At 53.5% G+C, this 20,735-nt stretch overlaps 1 protein-coding gene across 1 annotated transcript in view; it reads left to right on the top strand.

Moving 5' to 3' along the window:
* LOC140404557 (polyamine-transporting ATPase 13A3-like) overlaps window positions 1-4,442 on the top strand; it is a 121,079-nt gene extending 116,637 nt beyond the window's left edge. The window contains exon 25 of the mRNA XM_072493161.1: window positions 4,237-4,442. Within this exon, the coding sequence (XP_072349262.1) occupies window positions 4,237-4,398 (162 nt within the window). The 3' untranslated portion in view covers window positions 4,399-4,442. The remainder of the gene's footprint in view (window positions 1-4,236) is intronic.
* The last annotated feature ends 16,293 nt before the right edge of the window (window positions 4,443-20,735 follow it).

The raw sequence follows: 20,735 nt of genomic DNA, 5'->3' as shown, positions 1-20,735 counted from the left end.
AGTATGTCCCTTCTCTATATCCCATTGTTCCCCAGTGTGTCCCCTCTCTATATCCCACTGTTCCCCAGTGTGTCCCCTCTCTGTATCTCACTGTTCCCCAGTGTGTCCCCTCTCTATATCCCACTGTTCCCCAGTGTGTCCCTCTCTATATCCCACTGTTCCCCAGTGTGTCCCTCTCTATATCCCACTGTTCCCCAGTGTGTCCCCTCTCTGTATCCCACTGTTCCCCAGTGTGTCCCTCTCTATATCCCTCTGTTCCCCAGTGTGTCCCTCTCTATATCCCACTGTTCCCCAGTCCGTCCCCTCTCTATATCCCACTGTTCCCCAGTCCGTCCCCTCTCTATATCCCACTGTTCCCCAGTGTGTCCCCTCTCTTTCTCCCACTGTTCCCCAGTGTGTCCCTCTCTATATCCCACTGTTCCCCAGTCCGTCCCCTCTACTATCCCACTGTTCCCCAGTGTGTCCCCTCTCTATATCCCACTGTTCCCCAGTGTGTCCCCTCTCTATATCTCACTGTTCCCCAGTGTGTCCCCTCTCTATATCCCACTGTTCCCCAGTGTGTCCCCTCTCTATATCCCACTGTTCCCCAGTCCTTCCCCTCTCTATATCCCACTGTTCCCCAGTGTGTCCCTCTCTATATCCCTCTGTTCCCCAGTGTGTCCCTCTCTATATCCCACTGTTCCCCAGTCCGTCCCCTCTCTATATCCCACTGTTCCCCAGTCTGTCCCCTCTCTGTATCCCAATGTTCCCCAGTCCGTCCCCTCTCTTTCTCCCACTGTTCCCCAGTCCGTCCCCTCTCTCTATCCCACTGTTCCCCAGTGTGTCCCCTCTCTATATCCCACTGCTCCCTGTGTGTCCCTCTCTATATCCCACTGTTCCCCAGTCCGTCCCCTCTCTATATCCCACTGTTCCCCAGTGTGTCCCCTCTCTATATCCCACTGTTCCCCAGTGTGTCCCCTCTCTATATCCCACTGTTCCCCAGTGTGTCCCCTCTCTGTATCCCACTGTTCCCCAGTGTGTCCCTCTCTATATCGCACTGTTCCCCAGTCCGTCCCCTCTCTATATCACACTGTTCCCCAGTATGTCCCCTCTCTATATCCCACTGTTCCCCAGTGTGTCCCCTCTCTATATCCCACTGTTCCCCAGTCCGTCCCCTCTCTCTATCCCACTGTTCCCCAGTGTCCCCCCTCTCTATATCCCACTGTTCCCCAATCTGTCCCCTCTCTATATCCCACTGTTCCCCAGTCCGTCCCCTCTCTATATCCCACTGTTCCCCAGTGTGTCCCCTCTCTCTATCCCACTGTTCCCCAGTGTGTCCCCTCTCTGTATCCCACTGTTCCCCAATGTGTCCCTCGCTATATCCCACTGTTCCCCAGTGTGTCCCCTCTCTGTATCCCACTGTTCCCCAGTGTGTCCCTCTCTATATCCCTCTGTTCCCCAGTGTGTCCCTCTCTATATCCCTCTGTTCCCCAGTGCGTCCCTCTCTATATCCCACTGTTCCCCAGTCCGTCCCCTCTCTATATCCCACTGTTCCCCAGTGTGTCCCCTCTCTCTATCCCACTGTTCCCCAGTGTGTCCCCTCTCTGTATCCCACTGTTCCCCAATGTGTCCCTCGCTATATCCCACTGTTCCCCAGTGTGTCCCCTCTCTGTATCCCACTGTTCCCCAGTGTGTCCCTCTCTGTATCCCTCTGTTCCCCAATGTGTCCCTCGCTATATCCCACTGTTCCCCAGTGTGTCCCCTCTCTGCATCCCATTGTTCCCCAGTGTGTCCCTCTCTGTATCCCACTGTTCCCCAGTCCGTCCCCTCTCTATATCTCACTGTTCCCCAGTGTGTCCCCTCTCTATATCCCACTGTTCCCCAGTGTGTCCCCTCTCTGTATCCCACTGTTCCCCAGTGTGTCCCTCTCTATATCCCTCTGTTCCCCAGTGTGTCCCTCTCTTTATCCCACTGTTCCCCAGTCCGTCCCCTCTCTATATCCCACTGTTCCCCAGTCCGTCCCCTCTCTTTCTCCCACTGTTCCCCAGTCCGTCCCCTCTCTCTATCCCACTGTTCCCCAGTGTGTCCCCTCTCTATATCCCACTGTTCCCCAGTGTGTCCCCTCTCTATATCCCACTGTTCCCCAGTGTGTCCCCTCTCTATATCCCACTGTTCCCCAGTATGTCCCCTCTCTATATCCCATTGTTCCCCAGTGTGTCCCCTCTCTATATCCCACTGTTCCCCAGTGTGTCCCTCTCTATATCTCACTGTTCCCCAGTGTGTCCCCTCTCTATATCCCACTGTTCCCCAGTGTGTCCCTCTCTATATCCCACTGTTCCCCAGTGTGTCCCCTCTCTGTATCCCACTGTTCCCCAGTGTGTCCCTCTCTATATCCCTCTGTTCCCCAGTGTGTCCCTCTCTATATCCCACTGTTCCCCAGTCCGTCCCCTCTCTATATCCCACTGTTCCCCAGTGTGTCCCCTCTCTTTCTCCCACTGTTCCCCAGTGTGTCCCTCTCTATATCCCTCTGTTCCCCAGTGTGTCCCTCTCTATATCCCACGGTTCCCCAGTCCGTCCCCTCTACTATCCTACTGTTCCCCAGTGTGTCCCCTCTCTATATCCCACTGTTCCCCAGTGTGTCCCCTCTCTATATCTCACTGTTCCCCAGTGTGTCCCCTCTCTATATCCCACTGTTCCCCAGTGTGTCCCCTCTCTATATCCCGCTGTTCCCCAGTGTGTCCCCTCTCTGTATCCCACTGTTCCCCAGTGTGTCCCTCTCTATATCCCTCTGTTCCCCAGTGTGTCCCTCTCTCTATCCCACTGTTCCCCAGTCCGTCCCCTCTCTATATCCCACTGTTCCCCAGTCCGTCCCCTCTCTCTATCCCACTGTTCCCCAGTGTGTCCCCTCTCTATATCCCACTGTTCCCCAGTGTGTCCCTCTCTATATCCCACTGTTCCCCAGTCCGTCCCCTCTCTCTATCCCACTGTTCCCCAGTGTCCCCCCTCTCTATATCCCACTGTTCCCCAATCTGTCCCCTCTCTATATCCCACTGTTCCCCAGTCCGTCCCCTCTCTATATCCCACTGTTCCCCAGTGTGTCCCCTCTCTCTATCCCACTGTTCCCCCGTGTGTCCCCTCTCTGTATCCCACTGTTCCCCAATGTGTCCCTCGCTATATCCCACTGTTCCCCAGTGTGTCCCCTCTCTATATCCCACTGTTCCCCAGTGTGTCCCCTCTCTATATCTCACTGTTCCCCAGTGTGTCCCCTCTCTATATCCCACTGTTCCCCAGTGTGTCCCCTCTCTATATCCCACTGTTCCCCAGTGTGTCCCCTCTCTATATCCCACTGTTCCCCAGTCCGTCCCCTCTCTATATCCCACTGTTCCCCAGTCCGTCCCCTCTCTATATCCCACTGTTCCCCAGTCCGTCCCCTCTCTATATCCCACTGTTCCCCAGTCTGTCCCCTCTCTGTATCCCACTGTTCCCCAGTCCGTCCCCTCTCTTTCTCCCACTGTTCCCCAGTCCGTCCCCTCTCTCTATCCCACTGTTCCCCAGTGTGTCCCCTCTCTATATCCCACTGCTCCCTGTGTGTCCCTCTCTATATCCCACTGTTCCCCAGTCCGTCCCCTCTCTATATCCCACTGTTCCCCAGTCCGTCCCCTCTCTCTATCCCACTGTTCCCCAGTGTGTCCCTCTCTATATCCCACTGTTCCCCAGTGTGTCCCTCTCTATATCCCACTGTTCCCCAGTGTGTCCCTCTCTATATCCCACTGTTCCCCAGTGTGTCCCTCTCTATATCCCACTGTTCCCCAGTGTGTCCCTCTCTATATCCCACTGTTCCCCAGTGTGTCCCCTCTCTATATCCCACTGTTCCCCAGTACGTTCCCACTCTATATCCCACTGTTCCCCAGTGTGTCCCTCTCTATATCCCACTGTTCCCCAGTGTGTCCCCTCTCTGTATCCCACTGTTCCCCAGTGTGTCCCTCTCTATATCCCACTGTTCCCCAGTGTGTCCCTCTCTATATCCCACTGTTCCCCAGTCCGTCCCCTCTCTCTATCTCACTGTTCCCCAGTGTGTCCCTCTCTATATCCCACTGTTCCCCAGTCCGTCCCCTCTCTATATCCCACTGTTCCCCAGTGTGTCCCTCTCTATATCCCACTGTTCCCCAGTGTGTCCCTCTCTATATCCCACTGTTCCCCAGTGTGTTGCTTTGACGACAATGCGCACTGTGGTAAGAATCGCTCCTCTCTTTCCAGGAAGTATTGACCAACAATCATCGACTATGGAATTGGCTCAGTCGCATTTATTGTCCGTCGGCCTCCCTCGTGAAGCACAAGCAACTTCATCAAGAGCTGGAGGCTGACCCTCGGTGGCCACCGTTCAGCACGCCCACCTCACACAGGAGCAGTGTCCAGTAACACAGGCTCAGCTATCGCATTGATCAATAAATGGTTGGACAGACTGCAGCTGGCTGAACCCCCTTTCTGCTCTGGCGGGTTTAGTGAGCCGTTTGGCTGCCCGCCTGCAAATGCTCGTCGAGAGAATGTGCGCGTGAAACGGGAGTGTGCGCATGTGTGGAAGCTGCCTCTCCATGTTTAATGTGTATTCTCCCCTCGAGCCCCTCACCCTCACTCCAACACACTCGTCCTCCTCCCTCCATTAAGCTCAATCCGGAGGAGGTGATGCACTTGGGCAGGACACACAAGGCAAAGGAATACAGGATAAACGGCAGGACCCTGGGAAGCACCGACGATCAGAGGGACCTTGGTGTGCATGTACACCCGTCCCGAAAGGTAGCAGAGCAGGTGGATACAGTGGTTAAGAAGGTATATGGTATATTTGCCTTTATTAGCTGAGGCACGGAGTTTAAGAGCAGGGAGGTTGTGCTGGAACTGTGTAAAAAGTTGGTTCGGTCACAGCTAGAGTATTGTGAGCAGTTCTGGAATCCACATTATAGGAGGGATGTGATCGCACTGGAAAGGGTGCAGAGGAGATTTACCAGGATGTTGTCTGGGCTGGAGAGTTTTAGTTATGAAGAGAGATTGGATAGACTGGGGTTGTTTTCCTTGGAGCAGCAGAGACTGAGGGGGGACGTGATTGAGATGTATAAAATTATGAGGGGCACAGAGAGAGTAGACAGGAGGAAACCTTTCCCCTTGGTGGAGGGATCAATGACCAGGGGGCAGAGATTTAAGGTGAGGGGCAGGGGGGGATGTGAGGAAAAACCTTTTCACCCGGGGGCCGGGGGGGGGGGGGGGGGGGGGGGGCCTGGAACTCGCTGCCTGGAAGGGGGGTGGAGGCAGAGACCCTCAGAACATTTAAGAAGTATTTAGATGTGCGTTCCCGGGGCAGACAAGGCTCTGGGCCCAGTGCTGGGAAATGGGATCAGAATAGTTGGTTGTTTCTGACCAGCGCAGACTCAATGGACCGAGGGGCCTTTTCGGGGCTGTGAACCTCTATGACTCCGAGTTTAAAAGGTGATTGGTTGGGAAATGTTGATGCACGAAAAGGGGTCTCCTCGTGCACCAGTCGCTCAAAGCGAGCATGCAGGTCCAGCTGCGGGTAAGAAAGCAAAATGGGATTTGGGCCTTCACTGCGAGAGGATTTGAGTCCAGGCGGAAAGGTTCTACTGTGCGGGGTCCAGGTGAGACCACACTTGGAACATTGGGAGTGGTTTTGGTTTCCTGATCTGAGAAAGGATGTAGCTGCCATCGCGGGAGGATCACCAGACTGATTGCTGGGGTGGCAGGATTACCGTGTGTGGAGAGATTGGGACGACTGGGCCTATATTCACTGGTGTTTAGCGAGTCCCACATTCTCCCCGCTCCCCGTGGGAGCGAGTCCCACATTCTCCCCACTCCCCGTGGGAGCGAGTCCCACATTCTCCCCACCCCCCTGTGGGTGCGAGTCCCACATTCTCCCCACTCCCCTGTGGGTGCGAGTCCCACATTCTCCCCACTCCCCGTGGGAGCGAGTCCCACATTCCCCCCACTCCCCATGGGAGCGAGTCCCACATTCTCCCCACTCCCCGTGGGAGCGTGTCCCACATTCTCCCCACTCCCCGTGGGAGCTAGTCCCACATTCTCCCCACTCCCCGTGGGAGCGAGTCCCACATTCTCCCCACTCCCCGTGGGAGCGTGTCCCACATTCTCCCCACTCCCCGTGGGAGCGAGTCCCACATTCTCCCCACTCCCCGTGGGAGCGAGTCCCACATTCTCCCCACTCCCCGTGGGAGCGAGTCCCACATTCTCCCCACTCCTCGTGGGAGCGTGTCCCACATTCTCCCCACTCCCCGTGGGAGCTAGTCCCACATTCTCCCCACTCCCCGTGGGAGCGTGTCCCACATTCTCCCCACTCCCCGTGGGAGCTAGTCCCACATTCTCCCCGCTCCCCGTGGGAGCGAGCCCCACATTCTCCCCACTCCCCGTGAGAGCGAGTCCCACATTCTCCCCACTCCCCGTGGGAGCGAGTCCCACATTCTCCCCACTCCCCGTGGGAGCGAGTCCCACATTCTCCCCACTCCCCGTGGGAGCGAGTCCCACATTCTCCCCACTCCCCGTGGGAGCGAGTCCCACATTCTCCCCACTCCCCGTGGGAGCGAGTCCCACATTCTCCCCACTCCCCGTGGGAGCGAGCCCCACCGTCTCCGGAGCCTCGATCGCCAGGTTCTGAGATGCTGGGAAGGCCCGCACACAAGCCTGTGAAGTAGGCCTTCCTCAGGGTGAAAGTGGTTCGAGAGGGAGGTGAACACCAGGCAGTTTGTGAAAGAAAGCAGTTTATTGTGGGAAACCTGTTACAGTTTAGATCACAGCGGCTTTAGCAGAAAGGAGCGGTCTTTCAATACAGTGAATAACACAAACACTGTCAACTGGGGAATGAGGGGGAGAGAGCGTGCCACAGTCCTGTCACCATTTCCCATCCCTGGCACTATATTTATTTACAGGTGGGACATTGGCTTCCAGCACCTGTGTGTACAGCCTGGTGGTGTATCGAGCTGTAAAGAGAGGTGCTGTACCTGTCCTGGGAGTGTGTGACGGAGACAGTGTAGAGGGAGCTTTACTCTGTATCTAACCCCGTGCTGTACCTGTCCTGGGAGTGTGTGACCGGGACAGTGTAGAGGGAGCTTTACTCTGTATCTAACCCCGTGCTGTACCTGTCCTGGGAGTGTTTGACGGGGACAGTGCAGAGGGAGCTTTACTCTGTATCGAACCCCGTGCTGTACCTGTCCTGGGAGTGTTTGATGGGGACAGTGTAGAGGGAGCTTTACTCTGTATCTAACCCCGTGCTGTACCTGTCCTGGGAGTGTTTGATGGGGACAGTGCAGAGGGAGCTTTACTCTGTATCTAACCCCGTGCTGTGCCTGTCCTGGGAGTGTTTGATGGGGACAGTGTAGAGGGAGCTTTACTCTGTATCTAACCCCGTGCTCTACCTGTCCTGGGAATGTTTGATGGGGACAGTGTAGAGGGAGCTTTACTCTGTATCTAACCCCGTGCTGTACCTGTCCTGGGAGTGTTTGATGGGGACAGTGTAGAGGGAGCTTTACTCTGTATCTAACTCCGTGCTGTACCTGTACTGGGAGTGTTTTATGAGGACAGTGTAGAGGGAGCTTTACTCTGTATCTAACCCCGTGCTGTACTTGTCCTGGGAGTGTTTGATGGGGACAGTGTAGAGGGAGCTTTACTCTGTATCTAACCCCGTGCTGTACCTGTCCTGGGAGTGTTTGATGGGGACAGTGTAGAGGGGGCTTTACTCTGTATCTAACCCCGTGCTGTACCTGTCCTGGAAGTGTTTGATGGGGACAGTGTAGAGGGAGCTTTACTCTGTATCTAACCCCGTGCTGTACCTGTCCTGGGAGTGTTTGATGGGGACAGTGTAGAGGGAGCTTTACTCTGTATCTAACTCCGTGCTGTACCTGTACTGGGAGTGTTTGATGAGGACAGTGTAGAGGGAGCTTTACTCTGTATCTAACCCCGTGCTGTACCTGTCCTGGGAGTGTTTGATGGGGACAGTGTAGAGGGAGCTTTACTCTGTATCTAAACCCGTGCTGTACCTGTCCTGGGAGTGTTTGATGGGGACAGTGTAGAGGGGGCTTTACTCTGTATCTAACCCCGTGCTGTACCTGTCCTTGGAAGTGTTTGTTGGGGACAGTGTAGAGGGAGCTTTACTCTGTATCTAACCCCGTGCTGTACCTGTCCTGGGAGTGTTTGATGGGGGCAGTGTAGAGGGAGCTTTTCTCTGTATCTAACCCCGTGCTGTACCTGTCCTGGGAGTGTTTGATGGGGGCAGTGTGGAGGGAGCTTTACTCTGTATCTAACCCCGTGCTGTACCTGTCCTGGGAGTGTTTGCTGGGGACAATGTAGAGGGAGCTTTACTCTGTATCTAACCCCGTGCTGTACCTGTCCTGGGAGTGTTTGATGGGGACAGTGTAGAGGGAGCTTTACTCTGTATCTAACCCCGTGCTGTACCTGTCCTGGGAGTGTTTGATGGGGACAGTGTAGAGGGAGCTTTACTCTGTATCTAACCCCGTGCTGTACCTGTCCTGGGAGTGTTTGATGGGGACAGTGTAGAGGGAGCTTTACTCTGTATCTAACCCCGTGCAGTACCTGTCCTGGGAGTTCGATGGGGACTGTGTTGCGAGAGCTTTACTCTGTATCGAACCCCGTGCTGTACCTGTCCTGGGAGTGTTTGATGGGGACAGTGAAGAGGGAGCTTTACTCTGTATCTCACCCCGTGCTGTACCTGTCCTGGGAGTTTGATGGGGACTGTGTAGCGAGAGCTTTACTCTGTATCGAACCCCGTGCTGTACCTGTCCTGGGAGTGTTTGATGGGGACAGTGAAGAGGGAGCTTTACTCTGTATCTAACCCCGTGCTGTACCAGTCCTGGGAGTATTTGATGGGGACAGTGTAGAGGGAGCTTTACTCTGCATCTAACCCCTTGCTGTACCTGTCCTGGGAGTGCTTGATGGGGACAGTGTAGAGGGAGCTTCACTCTGTATCTAACCCCGTGCTGTACCTGTCCTGGGAGTGTTTGATGGGGACAGTGTAGAGGGAGCTTCACTCTGTATCTAATCCCGTGCTGTACCTGTCCTGGGAGTGTTTGATGGGGACAGTGTAGAGGGAGCTTTACTCTGCATCTAACCCCGTGCTGTATCTGTCCTGGGAGTGTTTGATGGGGACAGTGTAGAGGGAGCTTTACTCTGTATCTAACCCCGTGCTGTACCTGTCCTGGGAGTGTTTGATGGGGACAGTGTAGAGGGAGCTTTACTCTGTATCTAACCCCGTGCTGTACCAGTCCTGGGAGTATTTGATGGGGACAGTGTAGAGGGAGCTTTACTCTGTATCTAACCCCATGCTGTACCAGTCCTGGGAGTATTTGATGGGGACAGTGTAGAGGGAGCTTTACTCTGTATCTAACCCCGTGCTGTACCTGTCCTGGGAGTGTTTGATCGGGACAGTGTAGAGGGAGCTTTACTCTGTAACTAACCCCGTGCTGTACCTGTCCTGGGAGTGTTTGATGGGGACAGTGTAGAGGGAGCTTTACTCTGTATCTAACCCCGTGCTGTACCTGTCCTGGGAGTGTTGATGGGGACAGTGTAGAGGGAGCTTTACTCTGTATCTAACCCCGTGCTGTACCTGTCCTGGAAGTGTTTGGTGGGGACAGTGTAGAGGGAGCTTTACTCAGTATCTAACCCCGTGCTGTACCTGTCCTGGGAGTTTGATGGGGACTGTGTAGCGAGAGCTTTACTCTGTATCGAACCCCGTGCTGTACCTGTCCTGGGAGTGTTTGATGGGGACAGTGAAGAGGGAGCTTTATTCTGTATCTAACCCCGTGCTGTGCCAGTCCTTGGAGTATTTGATGGGTACAGTGTAGAGGGAGCTTTACTCTGCATCTAACCCCGTGCTGTACCTGTCCTGGGAGTGTTTGATCGGGACAGTGTAGAGGGAGCTTTACTCTGTAACTAACCCCGTGCTGTACCTGTCCTGGGAGTGTTTGATGGGGAGAGTGTAGAGCGAGCTTTACTCTGTATCTAACCCCGTGCTGTACCTGTCCTGGGAGTGTTTGATGGGGACAGTGTAGAGCGAGCTTTACTCTGTATCTAACCCCGTGCTGTACCTGTCCTGGGAGTGTTTGATGGGGACAGTGTAGATGGAGCTTTACTCAGTATCTTACCCCGTGCTGTACCTGTCCTGGGAGTGTTTGATGGGGACAGTGTAGAGGGAGCTTTACTCTGTATCTAACCCCGTGCTGTACCTGTCCTGGGAGTGTTTGATGGGGACAGTGTAGAGGGAGCTTTACTCTGTATCTATCCCCGTGCTGTACCAGTCCTGGGAGTATTTGATGGGGACAGTGTAGAGGGAGCTTTACTCTGCATCTAACCCCGTGCTGTACCTGTCCTGGGAGTGCTTGATGGGGACAGTGTAGAGGGAGCTTCACTCTGTATCTAACCCCGTGCTGTACCTGTCCTGGGAGTGTTTGATGGGGACAGTGTAGAAGGAGCTTCACTCTGTATCTAACCCCGTGCTGTACCTGTCCTGCGAGTGTTTGATGGGGACAGTGTAGAGGGAGCTTTACTCTGCACCTAACCCCGTGCTGTATCTGTCCCGGGAGTGTTTGATGGGGACAGTGTAGAGGGAGTTTTACTCTGTATCTAACCCCGTGCTGTACCTGTCCTGGGAGTGTTTGATGGGGACAGTGTGGAGGGAGCTTTACTCTGTATCTAACCCCGTGCTGTACCTGTCCTGTGAGAGTTTGATGGGGACAGTGTAGAGGGAGCTTTACTCTGTATCTAACCCCGTGCTGTACCTGTCCTGGGAGTGTTTGATGGGGACAGTGTAGAGGGAGCTTTACTCTGTATCTAACCCCGTGCTGTACCTGTCCTGGGAGTGCTTGATGGGGACAGTGTAGAGGGAGCTTCCCTCTGTATCTAACCCCGTGCTGTACCTGTCCTGGGAGTGTTTGATGGGGACAGTGTAGAGGGAGCTTTACTCTGCATCTAACCCCGTGCTGTATCTGTCCTGGGAGTGTTTGATGGGGACAGTGTAGAGGGAGCTTTACTCTGTATCTAACCCCGTGCTGTACCTGTCCTGGGAGTGTTTAATGGGGACAGTGTAGAGGGAGCTTTACTCTGCACCAAACCCCGCGCTGTACCTGCCCTGGGAGTGTTTGATGGGGACAGTGTAGAGAGAGCTTTACTCTGTAACTAACCCCGTGCTGTACCTGTCCTGGGAGTGTTTGATGGGGACAGTGTAGAGGGAGCTTTACTCTGTATCTAACCCCGTGCTATACCTGTCCTGGGAGTGTTTGATGGGGACAGTGTAGAGGGAGCTTTACTCTGTATCTAACCCCGTGCTGTACCTGTCCTGGGAGTGTTTGATGGGGACAGTGTAGAGGGAGCTTTACTCTGTATCTAACCCCGTGCTGTACCTGTCCTGGGAGTGTTTAATGGGGACAGTGTAGAGGGAGCTTTACTCTGCACCAAACCCCGCGCTGTACCTGCCCTGGGAGTGTTTGATGGGGACAGTGTAGAGAGAGCTTTACTCTGTAACTAACCCCGTGCTGTACCTGTCCTGGGAGTGTTTGATGGGGACAGTGTAGAGGGAGCTTTACTCTGTAACTAACCCCGTGCTGTACCTGTCCTGCGAGTGTTTGATGGGGACAGTGTAGAGGGAGCTTTACTCTGCACCGAACCCCGTGCTGTACCTGTCCTGGGAGTGTTTGATGGGGACAGTGTAGAGGGAGCTTTACTCTGTATCTAACCCCGTGCTGTACCTGTCCTGGGAGTGTTTGATGGGGACAGTGTATAGGGAGCTTTACTCTGTATCTAACCCCGTGCTGTACCTGTCCTGGGAGTGTTTGATGGGGAAAGTGTAGAGGGAACTTTACTCTGTATCTAACCCCGTGCTGTACCTGTCCTGGGAGTGTTTGATGGGGACAGTGTAGAGGGAGCTTTACTCTGTATCTAACCTCGTGCTATACCTGTCCTGGGAGTGTTTGATGGGGACAGTGTAGAGGGAGCTTTACTCTGCACCAAACCCCGCGCTGTACCTGCCCTGGGAGTGTTTGATGGGAACAGTGTCGAGAGAGCTTTACTCTGTATCTAACCCCGTGCTGTACCTGTCCTGGGAGTGTTTGATGGGGACAGTGTAGAGGGAGCTTTACTCTGTATCTAACCCCGTGCTGTACCTGTCCTGGGAGTGTTTGATGGGGACAGTGTAGAGGGAACTTTACTCTGTATCTAACCCCGTGCTGTACCTGTCCTGGGAGTGTTTGATGGGGACAGTGTATAGGGAGCTTTACTCTGTATCTAACCCCGTGCTGTATCTGTCCTGGCAGTGTTTGATGGGGAAAGTGTAGAGGGAACTTTACTCTGTATCTAACCCCGTGCTGTACCTGTCCTGGGAGTGTTTGATGGGGACAGTGTAGAGGGAGCTTTACTCTGCATCTAAGCCCGTGCTGTACCTGTCCTGGGAGTGTTTGATGGGGGCAGTGTAGAGAGAGCTTTACTCTGTAACTAACCCCGTGCTGTACCTGTCCTGGGAGTGTTTGATGGGGACAGTGTAGAGGGAGCTACACTCTGCACCGAACCCCGTGCTGTACCTGTCCTGGGAGTGTTTGATGGGGATAGTGGAGAGGGAGCTTTACTCTGTATCGAACCCCGTGCTGTACCTGTCCTGGGAGTGTTTGATGGGGACAGTGTAGAGGGAGCTTTACTCTGTATCTAACCCCGTGCTGTTCCTGTCCTGGGAGTGTTTGATGGGGACAGTGTAGAGGGAGCTTTACTCTGCACCAAACCCCGCGCTGTACCTGCCCTGGGAGTGTTTGATGGGGACAGTGTCGAGAGAGCTTTACTCTGTATCTAACCCCGTGCTGTACCTGTCCTGGGAGTGTTTGATGGGGACAGTGTAGAGGGAGCTTTACTCTGTATCTAACCCCGTGCTGTACCTGTCCTGGGAGTGTTTGATGGGGACAGTGTAGAGGGAACTTTACTCTGTATCTAACCCCGTGCTGTACCTGTCCTGGGAGTGTTTGATGGGGACAGTGTATAGGGAGCTTTACTCTGTATCTAACCCCGTGCTGTACCTGTCCTGGCAGTGTTTGATGGGGAAAGTGTAGAGGGAACTTTACTCTGTATCTAACCCCGTGCTGTACCTGTCCTGGGAGTGTTTGATGGGGACAGTGTAGAGGGAGCTTTACTCTGTATCTAACCTCGTGCTGTACCTGTCCCGGGAGTGTTTGATGGGGACAGTGTAGAGGGAGCTTTACTCTGTATCTAACCCCGTGCTGTACCTGTCCTGGGAGTGTTTGATGGGAACAGTGTAGAGGGAGCTTTACTCTGTATCGAACCCCGTGCTGTACCTGTCCTGGGAGTGTTTGATGGGGACAGTGTAGAGGGAGCTTTACTCTGTATCTAACCCCGTGCTGTACCTGTCCTGGGAGTGTTTGATGGGGACAGTGTAGAGGGAGCTTTACTCTGTATCTAACCCCGTGCTGTACCTGTCCTGGGAGTGTTTGATGGGGACAGTGTAGAGGGAGCTTTACTCTGTATCTAACCCCGTGCTGTACCTGTCCTGGGAGTGTTTGATGGGAACAGTGTAGAGGGAGCTTTACTCTGTATCGAACCCCGTGCTGTACCTGTCCTGGGAGTGTTTGATGGGGACAGTGTAGAGGGAGCTTTACTCTGTATCTAACCCCGTGCTGTACCTGTCCTGGGAGTGTTTGATGGGGACAGTGTAGAGGGAGCTTTACTCTGTATCTAACCCCGTGCTGTACCTGTCCTGGGAGTGTTTGATGGGGACAGTGTAGAGGGAGCTTTACTCTGTATCTAACCTCGTGCTGTACCTGTCCCGGGAGTGTTTGATGGGGACAGTGTAGAGGGAGCTTTACTCTGTATCTAACCCCGTGCTGTACCTGTCCTGGGAGTGTTTGATGGGAACAGTGTAGAGGGAGCTTTACTCTGTATCGAACCCCGTGCTGTACCTGTCCTGGGAGTGTTTGATGGGGACAGTGTAGAGGGAGCTTTACTCTGTATCTAACCCCGTGCTGTACCTGTCCTGGGAGTGTTTGATGGGGACAGTGTAGAGGGAGCTTTACTCTGTATCTAACCCCGTGCTGTACCTGTCCTGGGAGTGTTTGATGGGAACAGTGTAGAGGGAGCTTTACTCTGTATCGAACCCCGTGCTGTACCTGTCCTGGGAGTGTTTGATGGGGACAGTGTAGAGGGTGCTTTACTCTGTATCTAACCCCGTGCTGTACCTGTCCTGGGAGTGTTTGATGGGGACAGTGTAGAGGGAGCTTTACTCTGTATCTAACTCCGTGCTGTACCTGTCCTGGGAGTGTTTGATGGGGACAGTGCAGAGGGAGCTTTACTCTGTATCTAACCCCGTGCTGTACCTGTCCTGGGAGTGTTTGATGGGGATAGTGTAGAGGGAGCTTTACTCTGTATCTAACCCCGTGCTGTACCTGTCCTGGGAGTGTTTGTTGGGGATAGTGTAGAGGGAGCTTTACTCTGTATCTAACCCCGTGCTGTACCTGTCCTGGGAGTGTTTGATGGGGACAGTGTAGAGGGTGCTTTACTCTGTATCTAACCCCGTGCTGTACCTGTCCTGGGAGTGTTTGATGGGGACAGTGTAGAGGGAGCTTTACTCTGTATCTAACCCCGTGCTGTACCTGTCCTGGGAGTGTTTGATGGGGACAGTGTAGAGGGAGCTTTACTCTGTATCTAACCCCGTGCTGTACCTGTCCTGGGAGTGTTTGATGGGGACAGTGTAGAGGGAGCTTTACTCTGTATCTAACTCCGTGCTGTACCTGTCCTGGGAGTGTTTGATGGGGACAGTGCAGAGGGAGCTTTACTCTGTATCTAACCCCGTGCTGTACCTGTCCTGGGAGTGTTTGATGGGGACAGTGTAGAGGGAGCTTTACTCTGTATCTAACCCTGTGCTGTACCTGTCCTGGAAGTGTTTGGTGGGGACAGTGTAGAGGGAGCTTTACTCAGTATCTAACCCCGTGCTGTACCTGTCCTGGGAGTTTGATGGGGACTGTGTAGCGAGAGCTTTACTCTGTATCGAACCCCGTGCTGTACCTGTCCTGGGAGTGTTTGATGGGGACAGTGAAGAGGGAGCTTTATTCTGTATCTAACCCCGTGCTGTGCCAGTCCTTGGAGTATTTGATGGGTACAGTGTAGAGGGAGCTTTACTCTGCATCTAACCCCGTGCTGTACCTGTCCTGGGAGTGTTTGATCGGGACAGTGTAGAGGGAGCTTTACTCTGTAACTAACCCCGTGCTGTACCTGTCCTGGGAGTGTTTGATGGGGAGAGTGTAGAGCGAGCTTTACTCTGTATCTAACCCCGTGCTGTACCTGTCCTGGGAGTGTTTGATGGGGACAGTGTAGAGCGAGCTTTACTCTGTATCTAACCCCGTGCTGTACCTGTCCTGGGAGTGTTTGATGGGGACAGTGTAGATGGAGCTTTACTCAGTATCTTACCCCGTGCTGTACCTGTCCTGGGAGTGTTTGATGGGGACAGTGTAGAGGGAGCTTTACTCTGTATCTAACCCCGTGCTGTACCTGTCCTGGGAGTGTTTGATGGGGACAGTGTAGAGGGAGCTTTACTCTGTATCTATCCCCGTGCTGTACCAGTCCTGGGAGTATTTGATGGGGACAGTGTAGAGGGAGCTTTACTCTGCATCTAACCCCGTGCTGTACCTGTCCTGGGAGTGCTTGATGGGGACAGTGTAGAGGGAGCTTCACTCTGTATCTAACCCCGTGCTGTACCTGTCCTGGGAGTGTTTGATGGGGACAGTGTAGAAGGAGCTTCACTCTGTATCTAACCCCGTGCTGTACCTGTCCTGCGAGTGTTTGATGGGGACAGTGTAGAGGGAGCTTTACTCTGCATCTAACCCCGTGCTGTATCTGTCCCGGGAGTGTTTGATGGGGACAGTGTAGAGGGAGTTTTACTCTGTATCTAACCCCGTGCTGTACCTGTCCTGGGAGTGTTTGATGGGGACAGTGTGGAGGGAGCTTTACTCTGTATCTAACCCCGTGCTGTACCTGTCCTGTGAGAGTTTGATGGGGACAGTGTAGAGGGAGCTTTACTCTGTATCTAACCCCGTGCTGTACCTGTCCTGGGAGTGTTTGATGGGGACAGTGTAGAGGGAGCTTTACTCTGTATCTAACCCCGTGCTGTACCTGTCCTGGGAGTGCTTGATGGGGACAGTGTAGAGGGAGCTTCCCTCTGTATCTAACCCCGTGCTGTACCTGTCCTGGGAGTGTTTGATGGGGACAGTGTAGAGGGAGCTTTACTCTGCATCTAACCCCGTGCTGTATCTGTCCTGGGAGTGTTTGATGGGGACAGTGTAGAGGGAGCTTTACTCTGTATCTAACCCCGTGCTGTACCTGTCCTGGGAGTGTTTAATGGGGACAGTGTAGAGGGAGCTTTACTCTGCACCAAACCCCGCGCTGTACCTGCCCTGGGAGTGTTTGATGGGGACAGTGTAGAGGGAGCTTTACTCTGTATCTAACCCCATGCTGTACCTGTCCTGGGAGTGTTTGATTGGGACAGTGTGGAGGGAGCTTTACACTGTATCTAACCCCGTGCTGTACCTGTCCTGGGAGTGTTTGATGGGGACAGTGTAGAGAGAGCTTTACTCTGTAACTAACCCCGTGCTGTACCTGTCCTGGGAGTGTTTGATGGGGACAGTGTAGAGGGAGCTTTACTCTGTATCTAACCCCGTGCTATACCTGTCCTGGGAGTGTTTGATGGGGACAGTGTAGAGGGAGCTTTACTCTGTATCTAACCCCGTGCTGTACCTGTCCTGGGAGTGTTTGATGGGGACAGTGTAGAGGGAGCTTTACTCTGTATCTAACCCCGTGCTGTACCTGTCCTGGGAGTGTTTAATGGGGACAGTGTAGAGGGAGCTTTACTCTGCACCAAACCCCGCGCTGTACCTGCCCTGGGAGTGTTTGATGGGGACAGTGTAGAGAGAGCTTTACTCTGTAACTAACCCCGTGCTGTACCTGTCCTGGGAGTGTTTGATGGGGACAGTGTAGAGGGAGCTTTACTCTGTAACTAACCCCGTGCTGTACCTGTCCTGCGAGTGTTTGATGGGGACAGTGTAGAGGGAGCTTTACTCTGCACCGAACCCCGTGCTGTACCTGTCCTGGGAGTGTTTGATGGGGACAGTGTAGAGGGAGCTTTACTCTGTATCTAACCCCGTGCTGTACCTGTCCTGGGAGTGTTTGATGGGGACAGTGTATAGGGAGCTTTACTCTGTATCTAACCCCGTGCTGTACCTGTCCTGGGAGTGTTTGATGGGGAAAGTGTAGAGGGAACTTTACTCTGTATCTAACCCCGTGCTGTACCTGTCCTGGGAGTGTTTGATGGGGACAGTGTAGAGGGAGCTTTACTCTGTATCTAACCTCGTGCTATACCTGTCCTGGGAGTGTTTGATGGGGACAGTGTAGAGGGAGCTTTACTCTGCACCAAACCCCGCGCTGTACCTGCCCTGGGAGTGTTTGATGGGGACAGTGTCGAGAGAGCTTTACTCTGTATCTAACCCCGTGCTGTACCTGTCCTGGGAGTGTTTGATGGGGACAGTGTAGAGGGAGCTTTACTCTGTATCTAACCCCGTGCTGTACCTGTCCTGGGAGTGTTTGATGGGGACAGTGTAGAGGGAACTTTACTCTGTATCTAACCCCGTGCTGTACCTGTCCTGGGAGTGTTTGATGGGGACAGTGTATTGGGAGCTTTACTCTGTATCTAACCCCGTGCTGTATCTGTCCTGGCAGTGTTTGATGGGGAAAGTGTAGAGGGAACTTTACTCTGTATCTAACCCCGTGCTGTACCTGTCCTGGGAGTGTTTGATGGGGACAGTGTAGAGGGAGCTTTACTCTGCATCTAAGCCCGTGCTGTACCTGTCCTGGGAGTGTTTGATGGGGGCAGTGTAGAGAGAGCTTTACTCTGTAACTAACCCCGTGCTGTACCTGTCCTGGGAGTGTTTGATGGGGACAGTGTAGAGGGAGCTACACTCTGCACCGAACCCCGTGCTGTACCTGTCCTGGGAGTGTTTGATGGGGACAGTGGAGAGGGAGCTTTACTCTGTATCGAACCCCGTGCTGTACCTGTCCTGGGAGTGTTTGATGGGGACAGTGTAGAGGGAGCTTTACTCTGTATCTAACCCCGTGCTGTTCCTGTCCTGGGAGTGTTTGATGGGGACAGTGTAGAGGGAGCTTTACTCTGCACCAAACCCCGCGCTGTACCTGCCCTGGGAGTGTTTGATGGGGACAGTGTCGAGAGAGCTTTACTCTGTATCTAACCCCGTGCTGTACCTGTCCTGGGAGTGTTTGATGGGGACAGTGTAGAGGGAGCTTTACTCTGTATCTAACCCCGTGCTGTACCTGTCCTGGGAGTGTTTGATGGGGACAGTGTAGAGGGAACTTTACTCTGTATCTAACCCCGTGCTGTACCTGTCCTGGGAGTGTTTGATGGGGACAGTGTATAGGGAGCTTTACTCTGTATCTAACCCCGTGCTGTACCTGTCCTGGCAGTGTTTGATGGGGAAAGTGTAGAGGGAACTTTACTCTGTATCTAACCCCGTGCTGTACCTGTCCTGGGAGTGTTTGATGGGGACAGTGTAGAGGGAGCTTTACTCTGTATCTAACCTCGTGCTGTACCTGTCCCGGGAGTGTTTGATGGGGACAGTGTAGAGGGAGCTTTACTCTGTATCTAACCCCGTGCTGTACCTGTCCTGGGAGTGTTTGATGGGAACAGTGTAGAGGGAGCTTTACTCTGTATCGAACCCCGTGCTGTACCTGTCCTGGGAGTGTTTGATGGGGACAGTGTAGAGGGAGCTTTACTCTGTATCTAACCCCGTGCTGTACCTGTCCTGGGAGTGTTTGATGGGGACAGTGTAGAGGGAGCTTTACTCTGTATCTAACCCCGTGCTGTACCTGTCCTGGGAGTGTTTGATGGGGACAGTGTAGAGGGAGCTTTACTCTGTATCTAACCCCGTGCTGTACCTGTCCTGGGAGTGTTTGATGGGAACAGTGTAGAGGGAGCTTTACTCTGTATCGAACCCCGTGCTGTACCTGTCCTGGGAGTGTTTGATGGGGACAGTGTAGAGGGAGCTTTACTCTGTATCTAACCCCGTGCTGTACCTGTCCTGGGAGTGTTTGATGGGGACAGTGTAGAGGGAGCTTTACTCTGTATCTAACCCCGTGCTGTACCTGTCCTGGGAGTGTTTGATGGGGACAGTGTAGAGGGAGCTTTACTCTGTATCTAACCTCGTGCTGTACCTGTCCCGGGAGTGTTTGATGGGGACAGTGTAGAGGGAGCTTTACTCTGTATCTAACCCCGTGCTGTACCTGTCCTGGGAGTGTTTGTTGGGGATAGTGTAGAGGGAGCTTTACTCTGTATCTAACCCCGTGCTGTACCTGTCCTGGGAGTGTTTGATGGGGACAGTGTAGAGGGTGCTTTACTCTGTATCTAACCCCGTGCTGTACCTGTCCTGGGAGTGTTTGATGGGGACAGTGTAGAGGGAGCTTTACTCTGTATCTAACCCCGTGCTGTACCTGTCCTGGGAGTGTTTGATGGGGACAGTGTAGAGGGAGCTTTACTCTGTATCTAACCCCGTGCTGTACCTGTCCTGGGAGTGTTTGATGGGGACAGTGTAGAGGGAGCTTTACTCTGTATCTAACCCTGTGCTGTATCTGCGCTGGGAGTGTTTGATGGGACAGTGTAGAGGGAGCTTTACTCTGTATCTAACCCCGTGCTGTACCTGTCCTGGGAGTGTTTGATGGGACAGTGTAGAGTGAGCTTTACTCTGTATCTAACCCCGTGCTGTACCTGTCCTGGGAGTGTTTGATGGGGACAGTGTAGAGGGTGCTTTACTCTGTATCTAACCCCGTGCTGTACCTGTCCTGGGAGTTTTTGGGGACAGTGTAGAGGGAGCTTTACTCTATCTAACCCCGTGCTGTACCTCTCCTGGGAGTGTTTGATGTGGACAGTGTGGAGGGAGCTTTACTCTGTATCTAACTCCGTGCTGTACCTGTCCTGGGAGTGTTTGATGGGGACAGTGCAGAGGGAGCTTTACTCAGTATCTAACCCCGTGCTGTACCTGTCCTGGGAGTGTTTGATGGGGACAGTGTAGAGGGAGCTTTACTCTGTATCTAACCCTGTGCTGTATCTGTGCTGGGAGTGTTTGATGGGACAGTGTAGAGTGAGCTTTACTCTGTATCTAACCCCGTGCTGTACCTGTCCTGGGAGTGTTTGATGGGGACAGTGTAGAGGGTGCTTTACTCTGTATCTAACCCCGTGCTGTACCTGTCCTGGGAGTGTTTGGGGACAGTGTAGAGGGAGCTTTACTCTATCTAACCCCGTGCTGTACCTCTCCTGGGAGTGTTTGATGTGGACAGTGTGGAGGGAGCTTTACTCTGTAACTAACCCCATGCTGTACCTGTCCTGGGAGTGTTTGATGGGGACAGTGTAGAGGGAGCTTTACTCTGTATCCATCCCCGTGCTGTACCTGTCCTGGGAGTGTTTGATGGGGACAGTGTAGAGGGAGCTTTACTCTGTATCTAACCCCGTGCTGTACCTGTCCTGGGAGTGTTTGATGGGGACAGTGTAGAGGGAGCTTTACTCTGTATCTAACCCCGTGCTGTACTTCTCCCGGGAGGTTTGATGGGGACAGTGTAGAGGGAGCTTTACTCAGTATCTAACCCCGTGCTGTACCTGTCCTGGGAGTGTTTGATGGGGACAGTGT

Source organism: Scyliorhinus torazame, chromosome 31 (genome assembly GCF_047496885.1).
Source record: "Scyliorhinus torazame isolate Kashiwa2021f chromosome 31, sScyTor2.1, whole genome shotgun sequence".
NCBI classification, from domain to species: domain Eukaryota; kingdom Metazoa; phylum Chordata; class Chondrichthyes; order Carcharhiniformes; family Scyliorhinidae; genus Scyliorhinus; species Scyliorhinus torazame.
Note: the sequence above shows the minus strand (reverse complement) of the source record. Positions and strands in the feature narration are given on the sequence as shown.